Consider the following 16,592-nt stretch of genomic DNA (forward strand, 5'->3'; position numbering starts at 1 on the left):
TTTTATTTTATTATTTTACTTTATAGGGCTTACATTTTGCACTGGAAGTCAGTGTGTAGTTTTTTAAGATAATTTGTTTGGCATTTCTTTATTTAATTTTTCAACTTTTAGTTTCAGGATTATTTAGGGGATTTCTGCTCTATTTCAATAGAGTAGGTACCCACTCTCTACCAGTGGTGGAAAGTACATTTACTCAAGTACTGTACTTAAGTACAATCGTGAGGTACTTTTACTTTACTGGAGTCCAAAAGTCAATACTTTACTCCACTACAATGTTGTACTTTTTACTCCACCACAATTATTTGAAAACTTTACTTACTAGCTAGCTACTTTGTAGATTTGGATTATTATTACAAAACATACATTTACCACTTCAGCCCTATTTACAACTTTGGCTATTTGAAAATAGCTGATCTACAAGCTCACAACACTTCGCGATGCAACGCGTTGTGAGCTTGTTCTGCTATTTTCAAAAGATTTTATGCATTTTGAAAACTTGTGAAATGAGACATCCTGCATAATGAATGCTTTTTAACTTTTGGCGCTTTAAATATATTTTGATGTACTTTCACTCAAATTAATTTTGAATAACAGACTTTTACGTAACAGAGCATTTTCTTCAATGTTGTATTGATACTTTTACTTACAGTAAGTACAATATGTTTGTATTTTTTGCAGCAAATGTGCCTGGGCGTGCACGTGGGGTTCAACACAAACACATAACAGTTCATAATGTAATAACGGCTCATAATGTCAGTATCATGTCAGTATCATGGTCAGTATCGTGTCAGTATCATGTCAGTATCATGTCCATGGTCAGTATCATGTCAGTATCATGGTCAGTATCATGTCAGTATCATGGTCAGCATCATGTCAGTATCATGTCAGTATCATGGTCAGTATCATGTCAGTATCATGGTCAGTATCATGTCAGTAAGTATCATGGTCAGTATCATGCCAGTATCATGTCCATGGTCAGTATCATGTCAGTATCATGGTCAGTATCATGTCAGTATCATGGTCAGTATCATGTCAGTAAGTATCATGGTCAGTATCATGCCAGTATCATGTCCATGGTCAGTATCATGTCAGTATCATGGTCAGTATCATGTCAGTAAGTATCATGTCAGTATCATGGTCAGTATCATGTCAGTATCATGGTCAGTATCATGTCAGTAAGTATCATGTCAGTATCATGCCAGTATCATGTCCATGGTCAGTATCATGTCAGTATCATGTCCATGGTCAGTATCATGGTCAGTATCATGTCAGTATCATGGTCAGTATCATGTCAGTATCATGTCAGTAAGTATCATGGTCAGTATCATGCCAGTATCATGTCCATGGTCAGTATCATGTCAGTATCATGTCCATGGTCAGTATCATGGTCAGTATCATGTCAGTATCATGGTCAGTATCATGGTCAGTATCATGTCAGTATCATGTCAGTATCATGGTCAGTATCATGTCAGTATCATGTCAGTATCATGTCAGTATCATGGTCAGTATCATGTCAGTATCATGTCAGTATCATGTCAGTATCATGGTCAGTATCATGTCAGTATCTGGTCAGTATCATGTCAGTATCATGGTCAGTATCATGTCAGTATCATGGTCAGTATCATGTCAGTATCATGGTCAGTATCATGTCAGTATCATGGTCAGTATCTGGTCAGTATCATGTCAGTATCATGGTCAGTATCATGGTCAGTATCATGTCAGTATCATGGTCAGTATCATGGTCAGTATCTTGGTCAGTATCATGGTCAGTATCATGTCAGTATCATGGTCAGTATCATGGTCAGTATCTTGGTCAGTATCATGGTCAGTATCATGTCAGTATCATGGTCAGTATCTTGGTCAGTATCATGTCAGTATCATGGTCAGTATCATGGTCAGTATCTTGGTCAGTATCATGGTCAGTATCATGTCAGTATCATGGTCAGTATCTTGGTCAGTATCATGGTCAGTATCATGACAGTATCATGGTCAGTATCTTGGTCAGTATCATGGTCAGTATCATTCCTCCAAATATTCCATCAATATTGAATACAATATTTTAGATTGAAGTCCTCAAAAAGAATAGAATAGTATGAAAGTAACTTGTGTGTTTATCTTAAAATGTTGTCCCTTTTAAATGTATCAACCATATGGACACAAAACATACTGTATGAGCGTCACGTCATTCTCTCAACAAAGTATATACAGTATAGGGTTTAAAATGGTTAAGTCAGATGGAAAAAGGAAATCTGGATACACAAGATTTGGATTTCAACAAAACCATTTTTATTCCACCAGTAATGTTTATAAAATCAGCAAGTCTGCGTTGATGCCAACTTAAACATGGTGCGTGAAATAGTGTGCAGTAGGGTGTGTGTCCGTGAATTTGTATTCATGTAGGTCAGAGAGATGTAAGTTTGTGATTGTGTATTGTGTGTGTGTATTGTGTGTGTGTGTGTGTGTGTGTGTGTGTGTGTGTGTGTGTGTGTGTGTGTGTGTGTGTGTGTGTGTGTGTGTGTGTGTGTGTGTGTGTGTGTGTGTATGTCAGTTTGCTTGATAAGGCAACATGCAGTCAGCAGTTTCCATTGGCCTCAAAATAAAAACACACAGACCTGTTTCAGACACAAATACACACACTTTGCTGGCTGGTTGGACCGGTTCTATGTCACCACACACACACGCACACGCGCACGCACACACACACACACACACACACACACACACACACACACACACACACAACCTGCACTGTCACCAGAAGCTGGGGGGCGGGGGTACACAGTGAGTTTATAGGACTACTGACTCTTCTCATTGGCCGAGACAGTTTGTGGACAGGAGCTGCAGACCACTCAGGTTCAGAGTGGGCCTGACCAGCGAGAATCGAAAAACGAAATACGACGCAACGTAATGTACTGTAACAAAGCTCCATAGGTGGTTTTAGTACAGCGACTACACACATATCCCAATAGATGGGTTCTTTTTCGACGACAAGGGTTAACACAGAACCTTCCATAACCAGAAACCTTCCAGATATCGTACAGTTCTGTGATGTTTTTTTTTTTGGTTTATGTTTCCATAAGCCGGGGCGTCTATACGAACACAATCGGCCTGTGTTCGAGGGAGGGACACCGGGTGGGGAGGGTGGTACTTGTCACTGCACATACTCTTACGGGCTGGGGCGGCACCTGTCAGTGGGGGAATGTTGAGCGGGAGGAATAGGACGAAGACTCTACATCCTCCCAGCGGGGGCTCCTCACTAGCAGGTGAGCCAGTAGTGGCGAGCAGTGAGAGGAATTAATTGGCTTAACTAAATTGGGGAGGAAAAGGGGTGGAAAATTATACATTTATAAAAAGAACGGGAAAAAAAGTTTCTATTATAACCAGGACCACCCCTGCAGGGGGAGGTAAGTCACAAAAATACCCAATTGGCTAGTTTCACTATAAAAAATAAAACACAAGTTCTGATTTCTGCCTTGCCAGAATTCAGGGTTAGGACTGCCTCCTGAGCAGGGCCCAAATTAGGTGTATTCGTATTAATTAACGTATGGAAATCCAGAACCCATGAATGTCGTTAAACGGCACAGCACGCTTCACTTAGTTCTTGTAGTCGAAAAGAGCCATATGATAAAAACCCAAGCCTCTGCCTATACTGACTGACTGACTGACTGATTGACTGACTGTATTTTACCACACATCCATAATATTGCTTGTTTCTTCCAGCGTCATGCAAACCGGTTTCACAAAAGACTAAAGAAGCGACGACACACAAAGACTCAACAATAGAACAGCAAGTGAAAACTAAACAACGCGGACCAGATCGTCCATGTCGCTTGCGTGTCGTCGTTTGGCCTCCACTGGTCAAAAAACGTTGACCAACCATACATTAATTTTGGGCTAAACCGGGCAGAATCCAGGCCAACTTCTGAGCCTATACGGTCGAATTCAAAGTCATACACTCGAGGTTGTCGCACTGCGAGATGTGAAATATTGCTTCAGTAGTTTTAACCATTTAAGGCCTATTTCAAACAAATTTAAATAGGCCCCGTTCTCTCTCACCTCAAACTGACTCTGACTCAGTTGCTACTGTACCAACCCGACCAGAAACAACAGAGTATTTGCTTCCCAGCTGACTGTAACGACCCCGTGACTAATTACCAAGAGACTAGAGACGACGCTAAGCTGTACAAAAGCTAAATAGACAAGCTAGCTGCTACTCTACGGTTATGACACGACGACAAGTCACTCTACATAAGTCTTTTCATGCAGTCTACTTTGACCTACCTAAACTATCACACACACACACACACACACACACACACACACACCACGCACACGTACACACACACACACACACACACACACTCGCACACGGACGCACGCACAGACGCGCACACATCATATCGACGTGACAATCTGGCTTCATTGCACGATTCCCTATACAGTAGTGTCTGGAGCATTCTCCTGATTGTTGTGCCCCAGCAAATTATGCATGCACACACACACACACACACACACATACACACACACATGCAAGTACATAAACACACACGCATGCTCAGACACAGACATGTTAACACAAAGTCGCTCCATCTCCTGCCCTGCCATTTCAACGCAGCAAGCTGTGCTGTCTGTCATGTTAGGCATTCACATACACACACCCCCACCCCCCACACACATGCACGCACGCACACACACTCATAGAGAATCAGAAATTCTTCTAAACAGTGACTACAGTCCCCTTTCATCTGCCCTGTGTGTATGTGGGTGTTGTTGTGCGCGTGTGTTTGCGCACGCATGTGTGCCTGCGTATGTTTCTTGGTGCATGTGTAGTGCATGTGAGTGTTTTTCTTTGCTTGTGTGTGTGTGTGTGTGTGTGTGTGTGTGTGTGTGTGTCTGTGTGTGTGTGTGTGTGTGTATTCGTGTCTGCATGTGTGCGTGCGTGCATGAAAAAGGGGGTTTGTGTGTGCGTGTGTGTGTGTGTGTGTGTGTGTGTGTGTGTGTATGTGTGTGTATGTGCGTGCGTGTGCAGGTCTCCTTTAAAGGGCAGGGGGTGGCAGGTGTGGGACGACAACAACACTGGGGTTCATATTATGACAACACCAACACTGGGAACAAGGACGTGGGTGGCGGAGGAAGCTAGGCAGGGGGGCAATAGGAGGGGGGCATCAGGGAGTGAGGGGGGGGAGGGGGGGGGGGGGTGGGAGGGCGCGCGAAGCGAAACAGGACTGGACAGGATAACTGGAAGAGTCTGTTTCTGTCGTCTTGGTTCCATAAAGTCACAAAAAAATATGTTGAACATCTGAAGTCTGCACAGCGAAGGCGAGGGGAGGGAGCGGACCGGACCGGACCGGACCGCCGTAGACGATGGGTTGGAGGGGGCGCTGGATGTATTAATACCCCTGGCAGGAGGAAAAGGAGGAGAGAGAGAAGCGAAAGAAAGAAAGAAAGAATGGGAAAGGAAAGGAGAACAAAGGAATTAAATCAGGAAATAATTATAAAGAATTTCTTGTTTGTTTGTCTTATTAATGTGCTTAAGGACCACACAAAGGTGATTAACCACTTAAGCCCTATTCTAAAATATTCAAAATAGCTGATCTACAAGCTCATAACACATCACGGTGCAACGTGCCATGAGCTTGAAGATTGGCTTTAAAAAAGAAAAGAAAATCAAAATAGGGATGTGCTTAATCGCTTAGTCTTTGATCGATATCATTCATAGAATGTAATCTGAACTGAATTCCAATCTAAATTGCATTGCTTTAAGATGGCCCTCTTGTTGTCTGGAGGTTTGACTCAATCCAGTAGCTGTATACTTTGAGACACACATACGGCCGGGTATTTATCATTATCATTATTATTGTCTCGGAGGCGCAAACAACACGGGCATCAACATTGCGTTTGTGAGACAGATCTGTCTGCTTCCCTATAGTGCTAAACTTTGTTCACGTATTGGGGTGCAGGGACCTGCAACAACCACCATCTAGACAGGACGTCTGAATATTCTTATTTCAAGCTCCCGAGCCACAACAAGGGGCCAAATCCACACAAGAAGTGTCTTTGTTTGCACTTCCAACACACTCGGGTGACACCAATTCCTTTCGGCCTCTCGCGTTACCACAAATACAAATTCCACGATGGGAGCATCCATACTGGAGTGTGGATTTTATAATTATTCCACTGTTGACGTTTTGATCCACCACCCAGCCCAGCAGGATATGGTATGCGCGTGTCCTTTGTTTTGACACCCGTTTCATTAATTCCGTTGCCCACATAATAGGGTGTGACGCCACTATAATAGCTAAAAGAATCCTTACCTCTCCTCCTTCTCCTCCCTGCTCATATTCCCCCTGAGGAGACAGAGAGACAGTCTGACATGAGAACCAGGTGGAGTTAATTTAGGCAAGATCAGAGGATGGGATGGTGGGAAACGAAATTGCGGTTATATCTTCCTGGGGCATCAATCTACTCTACTGTAGTAAAGCTTTATGCTTCATTAATTAGTATTAAGCAAGAGGACTGCAGAAGTCCATGCCACACTCTCAACAAAGGTTCTACTGCATACAGAGCTGACAAAGGTGATACAGCTCGCTTCATGCAGTATATTATGGCCCCTAAAAAGGTCAAATGGTATAATGGTGCATTTCCAGTACATTGCGCCTTTATCCAAAGTGCTTTACAATTTGCGTTGCATTCGCCCATTCATTGCTTTTTTTTTGCTAAGAGTGTATAGATTTCCTGCAGCCATTGTTATGATGAGTAGAGATTAGTGCTGTGTGCAGCAGGGGTGCATCAACTTGTACGCTATTTCATGCTCATGACAATGCTCTGCATCCTCAACCTGTAGTTCCAAAGGAGTCATCCCTATATGTTCGGGGGTTAGGGTTGGTGTTAGCGCATTCGATCCGGGAACGCGTCTCTGTCATTTTAGATTTCTTTGGCCATTAAAAAAAATAGCAGAATACTATGAGCTTGTAAATCTGCTTTTTTTTTTTTATCGTGAAAATTTGAATGTATATATATTTTTAAAGTACATTTGTAACTCAAAGCTTTGCTTTTGGGGGTCCCTGGGGCAAAATATTTTACAAATGTTTGCTTTAAAAAATATATGTTCAAAGATTTGCACACATTTTCACGATTTTTCAAAAATAGCAGATCTACGAGTTCATAGCACGGCAGAGTGCCGCTCTATGAGCTTGTATATCTGCTATTTTTGAAAAATAGCCAAATAAATCTAAAATGACACAGATGCTTTCCCGGATTGAATGGGTTAAGGTTAGGTGAGGGCTGAGGGAATGTAGACATGCTCCCGTTCCCAACACTGTTGCTGGTGTGTGTGTGTGTGTGTGTGTGTGTGTGTGTGTGTGTGTGCGTGTATGCGTGTATGCGTGTATGCGTGTGTGTACGTGTGCGTGTGCGTGTGTGTGTGTGTGTGTGTGGGGCTACATCTTCACTTATATATTTGCCCTGTGCATAAAAGAAAAGCCTGGGTACTAGGCTATACGGTAGCTACACGGTATGCTATTTTGGTGCATGCTATATGCATATATTCTGTATCTCATCCATTATACTAGGGATGCAGGGGAGGGTATACGTACCACCTGACAGAGAGGGTTATCAAGGTTAGACATGGAACTTGAGAAGGTTTAGTTCCTACATTTTTTATAAGACCATGCACACCAATGAGTGAGCGTCTGAGAGTGAAGTGCCAGCGATATGTTACAAAGAAGTTAAAAGGTTATTCTCTATGAGCTAGTATTCTACTTTTGTTGAAGGCTTTTATCCAAAGCCTTTTACAATACTGAGTTAGGGCTGTCCTCATAGTCGATTAATCAATTAGATATTCCTCTTAAATCCTGTCAGTCTGTAACTTTCGATAGACATTAGCCATTCAGAAATCAACATTAAACTATTCAATTCTCAACCTGAAAAGGCTGATCTCTGCATGATTGTATGCAGCAAACACAATTTGACAGATTTAAGATCTGATTAATCAGATTCCTATGACTATTAGACAACTAAAGCCTGCAGCATACACCAACAAAGACAAAACTCTTTTATACTCGCTGCAGCTCTGAGTTCTGAATGCTAGACTCGCCCACAGTTGCAGTGGTTCTCAAACTTTTACATTTCCTTAACTCTCAGAGTTACAGACCTGTAAGGGTCCATTTAGAACCCCCTAAAGTCCAGGGACCCTAAAGGTCCCTGGACCCCACTTTGAGAACCACCGGTATATGGTGTTGACACAGTGATTTTACCACCTGGAGCTCTGCTGTTTATTTACGTCAACCTCTGATGTACTTTGACATAAATTGTCTTGGAAGTTTCACCAGATACAGTGGGAGATGGATTGACTTTGTTTAGGGTATGCTGCAGGGCTAAGAATGTATTTAATTGCAGGACAGCCCTACATGTGAGTGAACACAATAAGCTACGATATGAATTGTGTTTTGAATATCTCTATTGTCCTTATGACGCTCACTTAGTTTGGTGTGTACCATTGACCACAATAGGTTAGGTTGCTAGCATGCAAGGTAAGCCCTCTTTAACTCCTGGGCCCACCAACCAACCCAAGCCCACCCAAATCATGACCTACAGACAGTCTGACCCTCCACAAAGTTCTGTATAATAGGCACCTCATATACAGGCTCATATACGGGCTCCTCCTATCAGGGCAACACAGAAGAGACAGACAGACAAACAACAAACAAATGAACACAACAAACTGATTAGCAAAACAACAGCAACACAATGGGACAGAATGAGACAAGACGGGCCACTACAACATAATGACATCACACAGCACGTCACATATATAGTTGTTAAAACAAAGCAGAAGCTAAAACATATAACATCAACATGCTTAAAGGCATAGTGTGTAACTTTACCCCGTGTTTACATAACAAAACAATACATGTTTTTTACCCATCATTTCCCTATACCAGCAGTCATCAGCCACTGGAGTAGTGTGGTGGAGTACCTGCTGTATTTTGTATTTTTTCTGTAGTTTTACTTTTCACTGTTTGTTTCGGTAGATGGGCAAGTTTAAACAAACACCAATATACAGCGATAGGGCCAGTGGCGTAACGCAGAATCACGGGGCCTCCCCGCGGGAGTTTCACGTGAGGCCCACGCACATGCACGCGCGCGCATGTGCGTGCACAACCCCATTGAACATTTTCGGGTCTAATTTGGGTCTAATTCGGTCTAATTCGGGTCTAATTCGGTTGTATTTGACCAATATAAATCAACTTTTTTCTTTTTTTTTGCTGTAAAAATATTTGTATCAGCGCAGGCGGGGCCCCGCCTGCTGGTGGCCCCCCCGCACCGCAGCACTTGCTGCCCCTCCGTTACGCCACTGGATAGGGCAGTGTGTTTGTGCAGGTAAACATGACCACACTACTCCAGTGGCTGATGACTGCAGGTATAGACGAATCCACAGACGTGCTGCCTGTAGGCAGTCAGAGCTGCGGTGCGGAGCGGCAGCCGCTTGACAGTTATGCAGTTACGACTGCATACCATACAGTCTATGCTACATACAGGCAGCGCGTCTGTAGATTTGTCTATAGACGAATCCACAGAGCGAATGCCTGTAGCTGCGGTGTCGCGGTGCGGAGTGGCACCCGCTTGACACCGCAGTTATGATTGCCGCTCTGTGGATTCGTCTATAGCGGGAAATGATTGGTAACCCCCCCTCCTGCACGCACGCGCATACGCACACGCACACGCACACGCACACGCACACGCACACGCACACACTATGCCTTTAAAAGGAGTGTTTTGATTTTGTCACGAGGTTAAAGCTCTATATTCTGACAGTAATTATTGCTATAGTATTTGCTCAGTGACAGGGGTCTCTCCAGCTCTTTTGTAAACAGAAAATACAATTTTGAATGTTTGTTACTGAGCAAACACTATAGCAATGATTGCTAAAAGAAACATCACCTACATCCCTATAAAAACAGGATTCAAATTATTAGAAGGCCATTGAATGTCATCCCGCAAGGGAATATCAATCCCCTTCAAGACCTAATACATAGTTTGAACCCGCAGTTAAAATAAAATACAAATAAAAGCAGAAAAAAAGCACAATTTCGCAAAATAATGTTCACACTGGTTATGCAAGACTGTTCATTTATCCATAACAGATAAATGGATTGACAAAATCTATGTCAAAATAAGTAAAAGAAGGAGGCCAGGACGGACACTCGAGGACCTTTGTTTTTTATTCAGTCGTTTGTGTTTTAATTATATTCTTTATTAACTTCTTTGTATGTTTTTTGTATAGTTTGTCTTTCACGGTTTCAGGCAGCACAGGTGGGAGAAGGTCCAAGCCAAATGTCCTAGTTATAGGACAATAGAGTTCACCTTGACCTTGATAAAGGCAATGATATCATGGTATTGAATGGCCGTTTACATTTTCATCATTTTACCCATATAGCTTTCAATGATGGAGGTGGATTAAAGCACATGTGACATGATACTACCTATATAGTGGTATTTATAATAGTACTTTACAGTATAATCAATAGATAGATAGTGCAGTACTTGAATTGGTGTTTTGCAGGGAAAACACGCCACCTAGAGGCTGATTTTGTGTGGATAGTGCTTATTGCCCGACTGATATGGAATTTCTGGACCTGATACTGATATTTGAATGAGTGATATTTCTGATAATTTTCACCCAGCGGATATTTTACTTCATGGAGTGTTTTCTGATATATATTCTGATATATATTCTGATATTACAGAATACATTTAAAGTCTTTAGATTCAGAAAAACAACTTCCAAAATAGCTGACCCAAAAGCTCACAACGCGTCACGTTATGACGTGCTGTTAGCTTTTAGATCTGCTATTTTTGCAATGTTTGAAAGCTAGAGGTTCAGGGCAGGCCACTATGTAGCCCTCACACCTATGTCACACCGCCGATCCCACCAATATGTCTCAGTCTAGTGTCGGGGGATTGTCCGAGTACCCGTTGTACCCGTTGTACCCGTCTGTCCGTGTCCCTTTGGTGCCCATATATGGAGATCTCTGTGTCTACCTGTGTCCCTTTTATGCCCATATATGGAGATCCCTGATGTCATCATTAGTATATGCCCATACCCTGTATGTTGGCATGCCGATACAGCCTATGGGCATATTGGTTGTATCGGCGGTTCTGGACAACCGGATATCCAAACAACTCGGCGGCTGGCACCGCACTCCCTCGAGTCCTTACCGAAGTTTTGAAGTCGGTCGGCCCCATATTTATGCACATGGACCATTATTATGTGCATAGTGGTCGGACCTATGGCTCTGGACAACCGGATCTCCATAAGCCTATATATGGGCATATCGGGTTTATGTTTATGGTTATGTCTGAGTCATGGTGACATGCCTATACTGTACGGTATATGGACGTATCGCTGTATCGGGTTTGTTTATGGTTTATGTCTGAGTCAGAGTGACGTGGCCGTGTTCCTGCCTATATATGGGCGTATGGGGTCTGTTTATGGTTATGTCTGAGTCAGAGTGACGTGGCCGTGCTGGCCCACCGGCCAGCCGGTCAGCCGGTCAGGGTTGCCAGATCTGCTTATTATAATTTCCCTGCAAGATTTTATCTACAAGCTCACAACGCGTCGCATCGCGACGCGTTGTGAGCTTGTAGATCTGCTATTTTCAAATAGCTGATGTATATGTTAAAGTGCTCATGTGGCCCATAGTCGCTTCTTTTGGGCTGGTTTTCCTAGGCCTGATTGCTTGTTTCTCTCACAGAATCTGGCAACACTGCAGCCGGTCCTCCCTTGAGACAATTTGAATATAAGATGATTGAAAGATTTTTTAAGATTTTTAAAAAGAATTTGAGGACACTTTTCTTTACATTAGTGGTTGTGAATATTGTTAACACTAATTGTAAAAAGCATGATATTATCATCATCAGATCTAGGCTACTGTACAGTATGTATTAAAAGCACATCACCAGGGATGCTCCTTCGTGCTCCCATGTTGGACTGACCTGGTTGACCATTCCGGTTGACGCGGCTACGTTCTCAACCCCCTCCACGCCTGCCTGTGTCACGTCTCCGGCCACGCCTCCTTCCCCAACGATGTTGGCTTGATCGGTGGTCCTGTTGGCCACTGTAAAAAAATAGAGGGGTGCTGTTTTTAATCCTCCTTTACACATTGTTTGTTAGCTGCAGATTTTACTGCGTTAAATTTTTTATTTCAGCAAGTGACACACACACACACACACACACACACGCACACACGCACACACGCACACACACGCGCACGCACGCACGCCTTACCTGTGTTCATTCCTGACATAGCTCCTTCCTTTGTCTTGCTGCCTGAGGAAGAGAAAACATAGATACTAATCAGCATGTGAATCACATGTCATCTTCTGGACCAGACTAGACCAAGTGGGGTCCGGGGGACGCCCAGGGGTTCCCGGGGGTCCCCAACCAAATGATTGATGGTTAGGAATAGAACATGTGGTTACATTTGGTTACATTTGCACACAGTTAAATGAACACTGATGAAATGGTATCAACTGGGGGTCCTTGAAATTAAAAGGTTTGAGAATCACTGCTGTATTTCCATAAAAATCGTCTCTCTGGGGGTCCCTGGCATCAAATGGGGGTCCCTGGGCCAATATGTGTCAGTTTGGGGGTCCTTTACTTGAAAAAGTTTGAGAACCACTGGACTAGACCTACAGTAGTAGACCACACAATAACATTATCATCCCACACTGACTCTATTGATCCCTGTGGGGAAATGCTTCACTGCATTTGACCATTATGAGCAGTGGGCAGCCACAGAGCTACAATTCTATCCCATAGATCAACTTGTAAACACAGACGAGACACTGAGAAATGCATTTACTGTTCAACCCATTTAGACCTGCAGGCCGACTTTAAAAACGCCTTCTAAATCCTGACCTAGGTTTTCTGAAAAAACGATGTTGCTATATACTGTACATAGCAACAAGAACCCCAAAAGGGCTTCCCGGCTTGAAAGGTACAGTATAGTTACATAATGGGGTTCCAGGTCTAAATGGATTCACTGAATCCACTGAAACGACAGTGATTGATATTGGAACATTTTACTGTATATTGCCAATGTAATCTGGATGAAATGATATGTTATTTTGTGCAGCAGTATACATCTTGTAAAAGTGTTTGAATTGGATTCACCACACCTCTGTGTAACCTACCACCCTAACCTACCGCTGAGCTTGTCCCATTATGATCCCAGACTGATTAAATGCTTATATAATCTGAATCAGATGGAGGGGGAGAGAGAGAGAGAGAGAGAGAGAGGAGCTAATCCACACCACCATCAACCTGCTGTCCCTATTTTGGGCTTGTCATTGTATTAAAAAAATCAATCTGTAGCAAATCTACAAGCACTCACTGTAACAGTGTGTCCAATAATTGACAAAGTCCAAGAATGCAGTTTTTTTTTTACTTATTTGCCTCAGACTGGCCAAAAAAACGAAAGTTCAAAGAAATGGAAATAAGACATGAACACTTGACAGCTAAACTAAGAAAAAACTAAAACAAACCTAGAACTTAAGAACTGTAACAGACGTGTGATTAACCAGACAACTCTTTTTTTTCACCCAAGGCTCTGGCAGCTCTGCCGGTGTTGTCTACTTGTTACCCCCAAGTCAAACTGAGCATTATCCCACTTCAAGGCCCCTTTATATATTGATTAGTAATTGGCATCCATCAACTCAAAAAGGCTAACCAACCACGGCCCATGAGTCTGTTGTACATGTTAACCAAACAAACTCGCAATGCATTTCCATGCATTGTCAATTAATTCACAAAACAATTACGATAAAATGATACAGTACAGATAAGAACATAGCCTACAATACTGGCTACTGAACAGACACATCACCTCCAAACCGGGCCTGATGACAATCGATTATTGGAAGCAGCTGTGCAGTGTGTGCTTGCAATGTCCCCTTTATAGGGCACGGCTTGCCCTGTGACGCTCACCATGGTGCAGTGTGATGATGTGTTGTGAGCTTGTAGATCGCTGTTTTCCACAATCTTCAAATGCTATTTACTGTAGAGTCTGGATGGAACAACACCACCCGGAAGCTGTCATTTGTTCGGCATTTCCGTTCATGAAAATATATTTATAAATATCTGAACATTTTATTTTAGAATTTTCATTTCTGATAAGCAGCAAGCTATATTATGCTTAGATCATTTTGATTCATAGTAGGACAAAAGATGATACGGAAGTGGGGAGGAGGCGCTTGATAATTTTCAGAGCTTTCTTGCTCCAGACTGTATGACGGAAGCATTTGAAAATTGTGGGAGGCAGGCAGCAGTCTTGGCTCGCGAGACTATTCGTCATATGACAATTGAGTACTGTATAATAGGGCCCAAGTGTTTGTGTTCTTTTCAAATCAGTCACGTTTTTATACACCGGCAGTGTGTGAAGTGTCGGGGTCCTCCGTACTGTTTCAGTTCACAGCAAACTACAGTATATTCTGTCTTTATTGCATTCAACCCCCCCCCCCTCTCTTTCTGCTTCATCTCTCCCTGTCGCTTCCTACTTTCATCCCAACCACCTCCTCCTCCTCCTCCTCCTCCTCCTCCTCTTCCTCCTCCTCTCTCCACCCCACCCCTCGCTCGGCACGCTCCCTGTGGCACAGGAGACACGTGCTTGGGCTGATGGGTACTGCAGCAGATCCAAACACATGTATTATCTCTCTCTCTCTCTCTCTCTCTCTCTCACACGCGCGCACGCGAGCACGCACGCACGCACGCAACCGCGCACGCACACACACTGCGATGATGACGGTTCTCTCACTCAGTGGAAGGAGAGCGTCTCTGTTCTCACTGTGCTCTGTGAGATATCTGTTGTGTTGCATCAGCCTGTTTGTAGCATTCTTCCGTCTATCTGAATCAACGTGTTCAGTTGACATGCATTCATGGCAGAATTATAAATTAGAATTACTGTATGTTACGGAGCAGAAACAGAGGTGATAGTGTTCATGAAACGTCCTGTCATTATGTAAAGAAAGACCGAAAAATATCTGAGCTGAAGTCCAGCAAGATACAGTTGTAATAGAACAGTGAATGATATCTCACACCACAAGACATGTTATTATTAATGTTAGTATTATTATTAGTTAATTAACGTCACTGTCGGGTGTAAACCTTGTACGTCCAGAATGTTACAGTACTTGACAGGTTCAATTGGTTCAATATTTATAAAATCCACAGACAGACTTCATTTTCAACATTTTTTAAAAGTAGCGAAAATAGCAGATCTACAAAGCTCAAGCTGAACTTGCATATCGGCTATTTTCGCTGCTTTTGCTGGATTCTGTTGAATGACGAAGTAGGCCATACATTTTTCGGGAGAAAAAAACCCATTACAAAATAAATAATAACAGTAATGTATTGTTGTTACAAGATTTCTGACCAACAGCAACGTCATAATACATTTGATTTCGGTGGCATCTTTCAGCTATAAATACTGGTTCCTATTTCAGTGAATTGAATTTTGTGGGCTGAACAGTTTTTGCTGCTACGCAAAAATGTCCGACACACATCTCCATACAGTATATGATTAGCTTGGAGGTGTATTACACTCACACGTACAACACTGCTACAGGAAGCTATTCTTGTACTACAGGTCGACATTCAACACCGTCGCGGCCTCCAAGCTCGCCATCGAGCCCTGTGCATTGTAACAAAGCGTCACTTTGGGTCGCGGGGGGAAAACTTTATGAAGATTAAATGTATTTATGAACACATTTAACCACTATCCCCTTTCAAATTGCGAATATGCCAGATCTACAATCTCGCATTGCATGGCGACGCATTATGAACATGTAGATTGTCTATTTTGACTACTTGACTGCGTGACTCATAGTAGGAGCAGTAAGAGCATTCATTTAAGTAAAGTTGAAATATGGAGATACGAGATTTCTGCCCGACAGCGACAAAAGGCTATACTTCTCATGGATATACTGTATGTTGGTACTTCTCATATACAGTACAGGTACTGTACACAAGAGTACATTTTCTTTGGGGGGGAGGGGGGGGAGTATTTTCTGGCACCCAGGGAGGGTGGAATTGCTTTTCCAGCTTCGCCCAGCTGATGGCTACTGATTTGACGAGTGCACGGGGACGCTGTCCTGCTCAGGGACACTGCGGCACGTAGACTGGGCGTTGAACCGGGTGTCGAACCGGGAACCTTTATGGTTCGAGAGACTGACATTGGAGACTGGTGAGTCAGTATGGCCCCCGGGTGGAATTGTTTTATTTCTAACCATAAAACATACTATATCCACTATAGGGTCAGTGTACTGTGAAATGGCAATGCAGGATTAACACAAAAACACACGCACGCACACACACGCACGCACGCACGCACGCACGCACGCACGCACGCACGCACGCACGCACGCACGCACGCACGCACGCACGCACGCACGCACGCGCACACACACACACACACACACACACACACACACACACACACACACACACACACACACACACACACACGCACACACACGCACGCAGGTTCTTGCTGAAGTATGCAATCTAGTGTACACTGTAAAATCCTCAGTGT

At 43.2% G+C, this 16,592-nt stretch overlaps 1 protein-coding gene across 1 annotated transcript in view; it reads right to left on the minus strand.

Annotated features, from left to right (window-relative positions):
- Positions 1–5,931: 5,931 nt before the first annotated feature.
- Positions 5,932–16,592, minus strand: part of sncgb (synuclein, gamma b (breast cancer-specific protein 1)) — a gene marked incomplete at both ends in the record, with an annotated part of 11,772 nt that continues 1,111 nt past the window's right edge. Inside the window, 4 exons of the mRNA XM_080454773.1 lie at positions 5,932–5,964; positions 6,315–6,347; positions 11,998–12,119; positions 12,290–12,331. Of these exons, the coding sequence (XP_080310899.1) occupies positions 5,932–5,964; positions 6,315–6,347; positions 11,998–12,119; positions 12,290–12,331 (230 nt within the window). The remainder of the gene's footprint in view (positions 5,965–6,314; positions 6,348–11,997; positions 12,120–12,289; positions 12,332–16,592) is intronic.

Source organism: Gymnoscopelus braueri (genome assembly GCF_963280865.1).
Source record: "Gymnoscopelus braueri genome assembly, chromosome: 17".
Taxonomy (NCBI): domain Eukaryota; kingdom Metazoa; phylum Chordata; class Actinopteri; order Myctophiformes; family Myctophidae; genus Gymnoscopelus; species Gymnoscopelus braueri.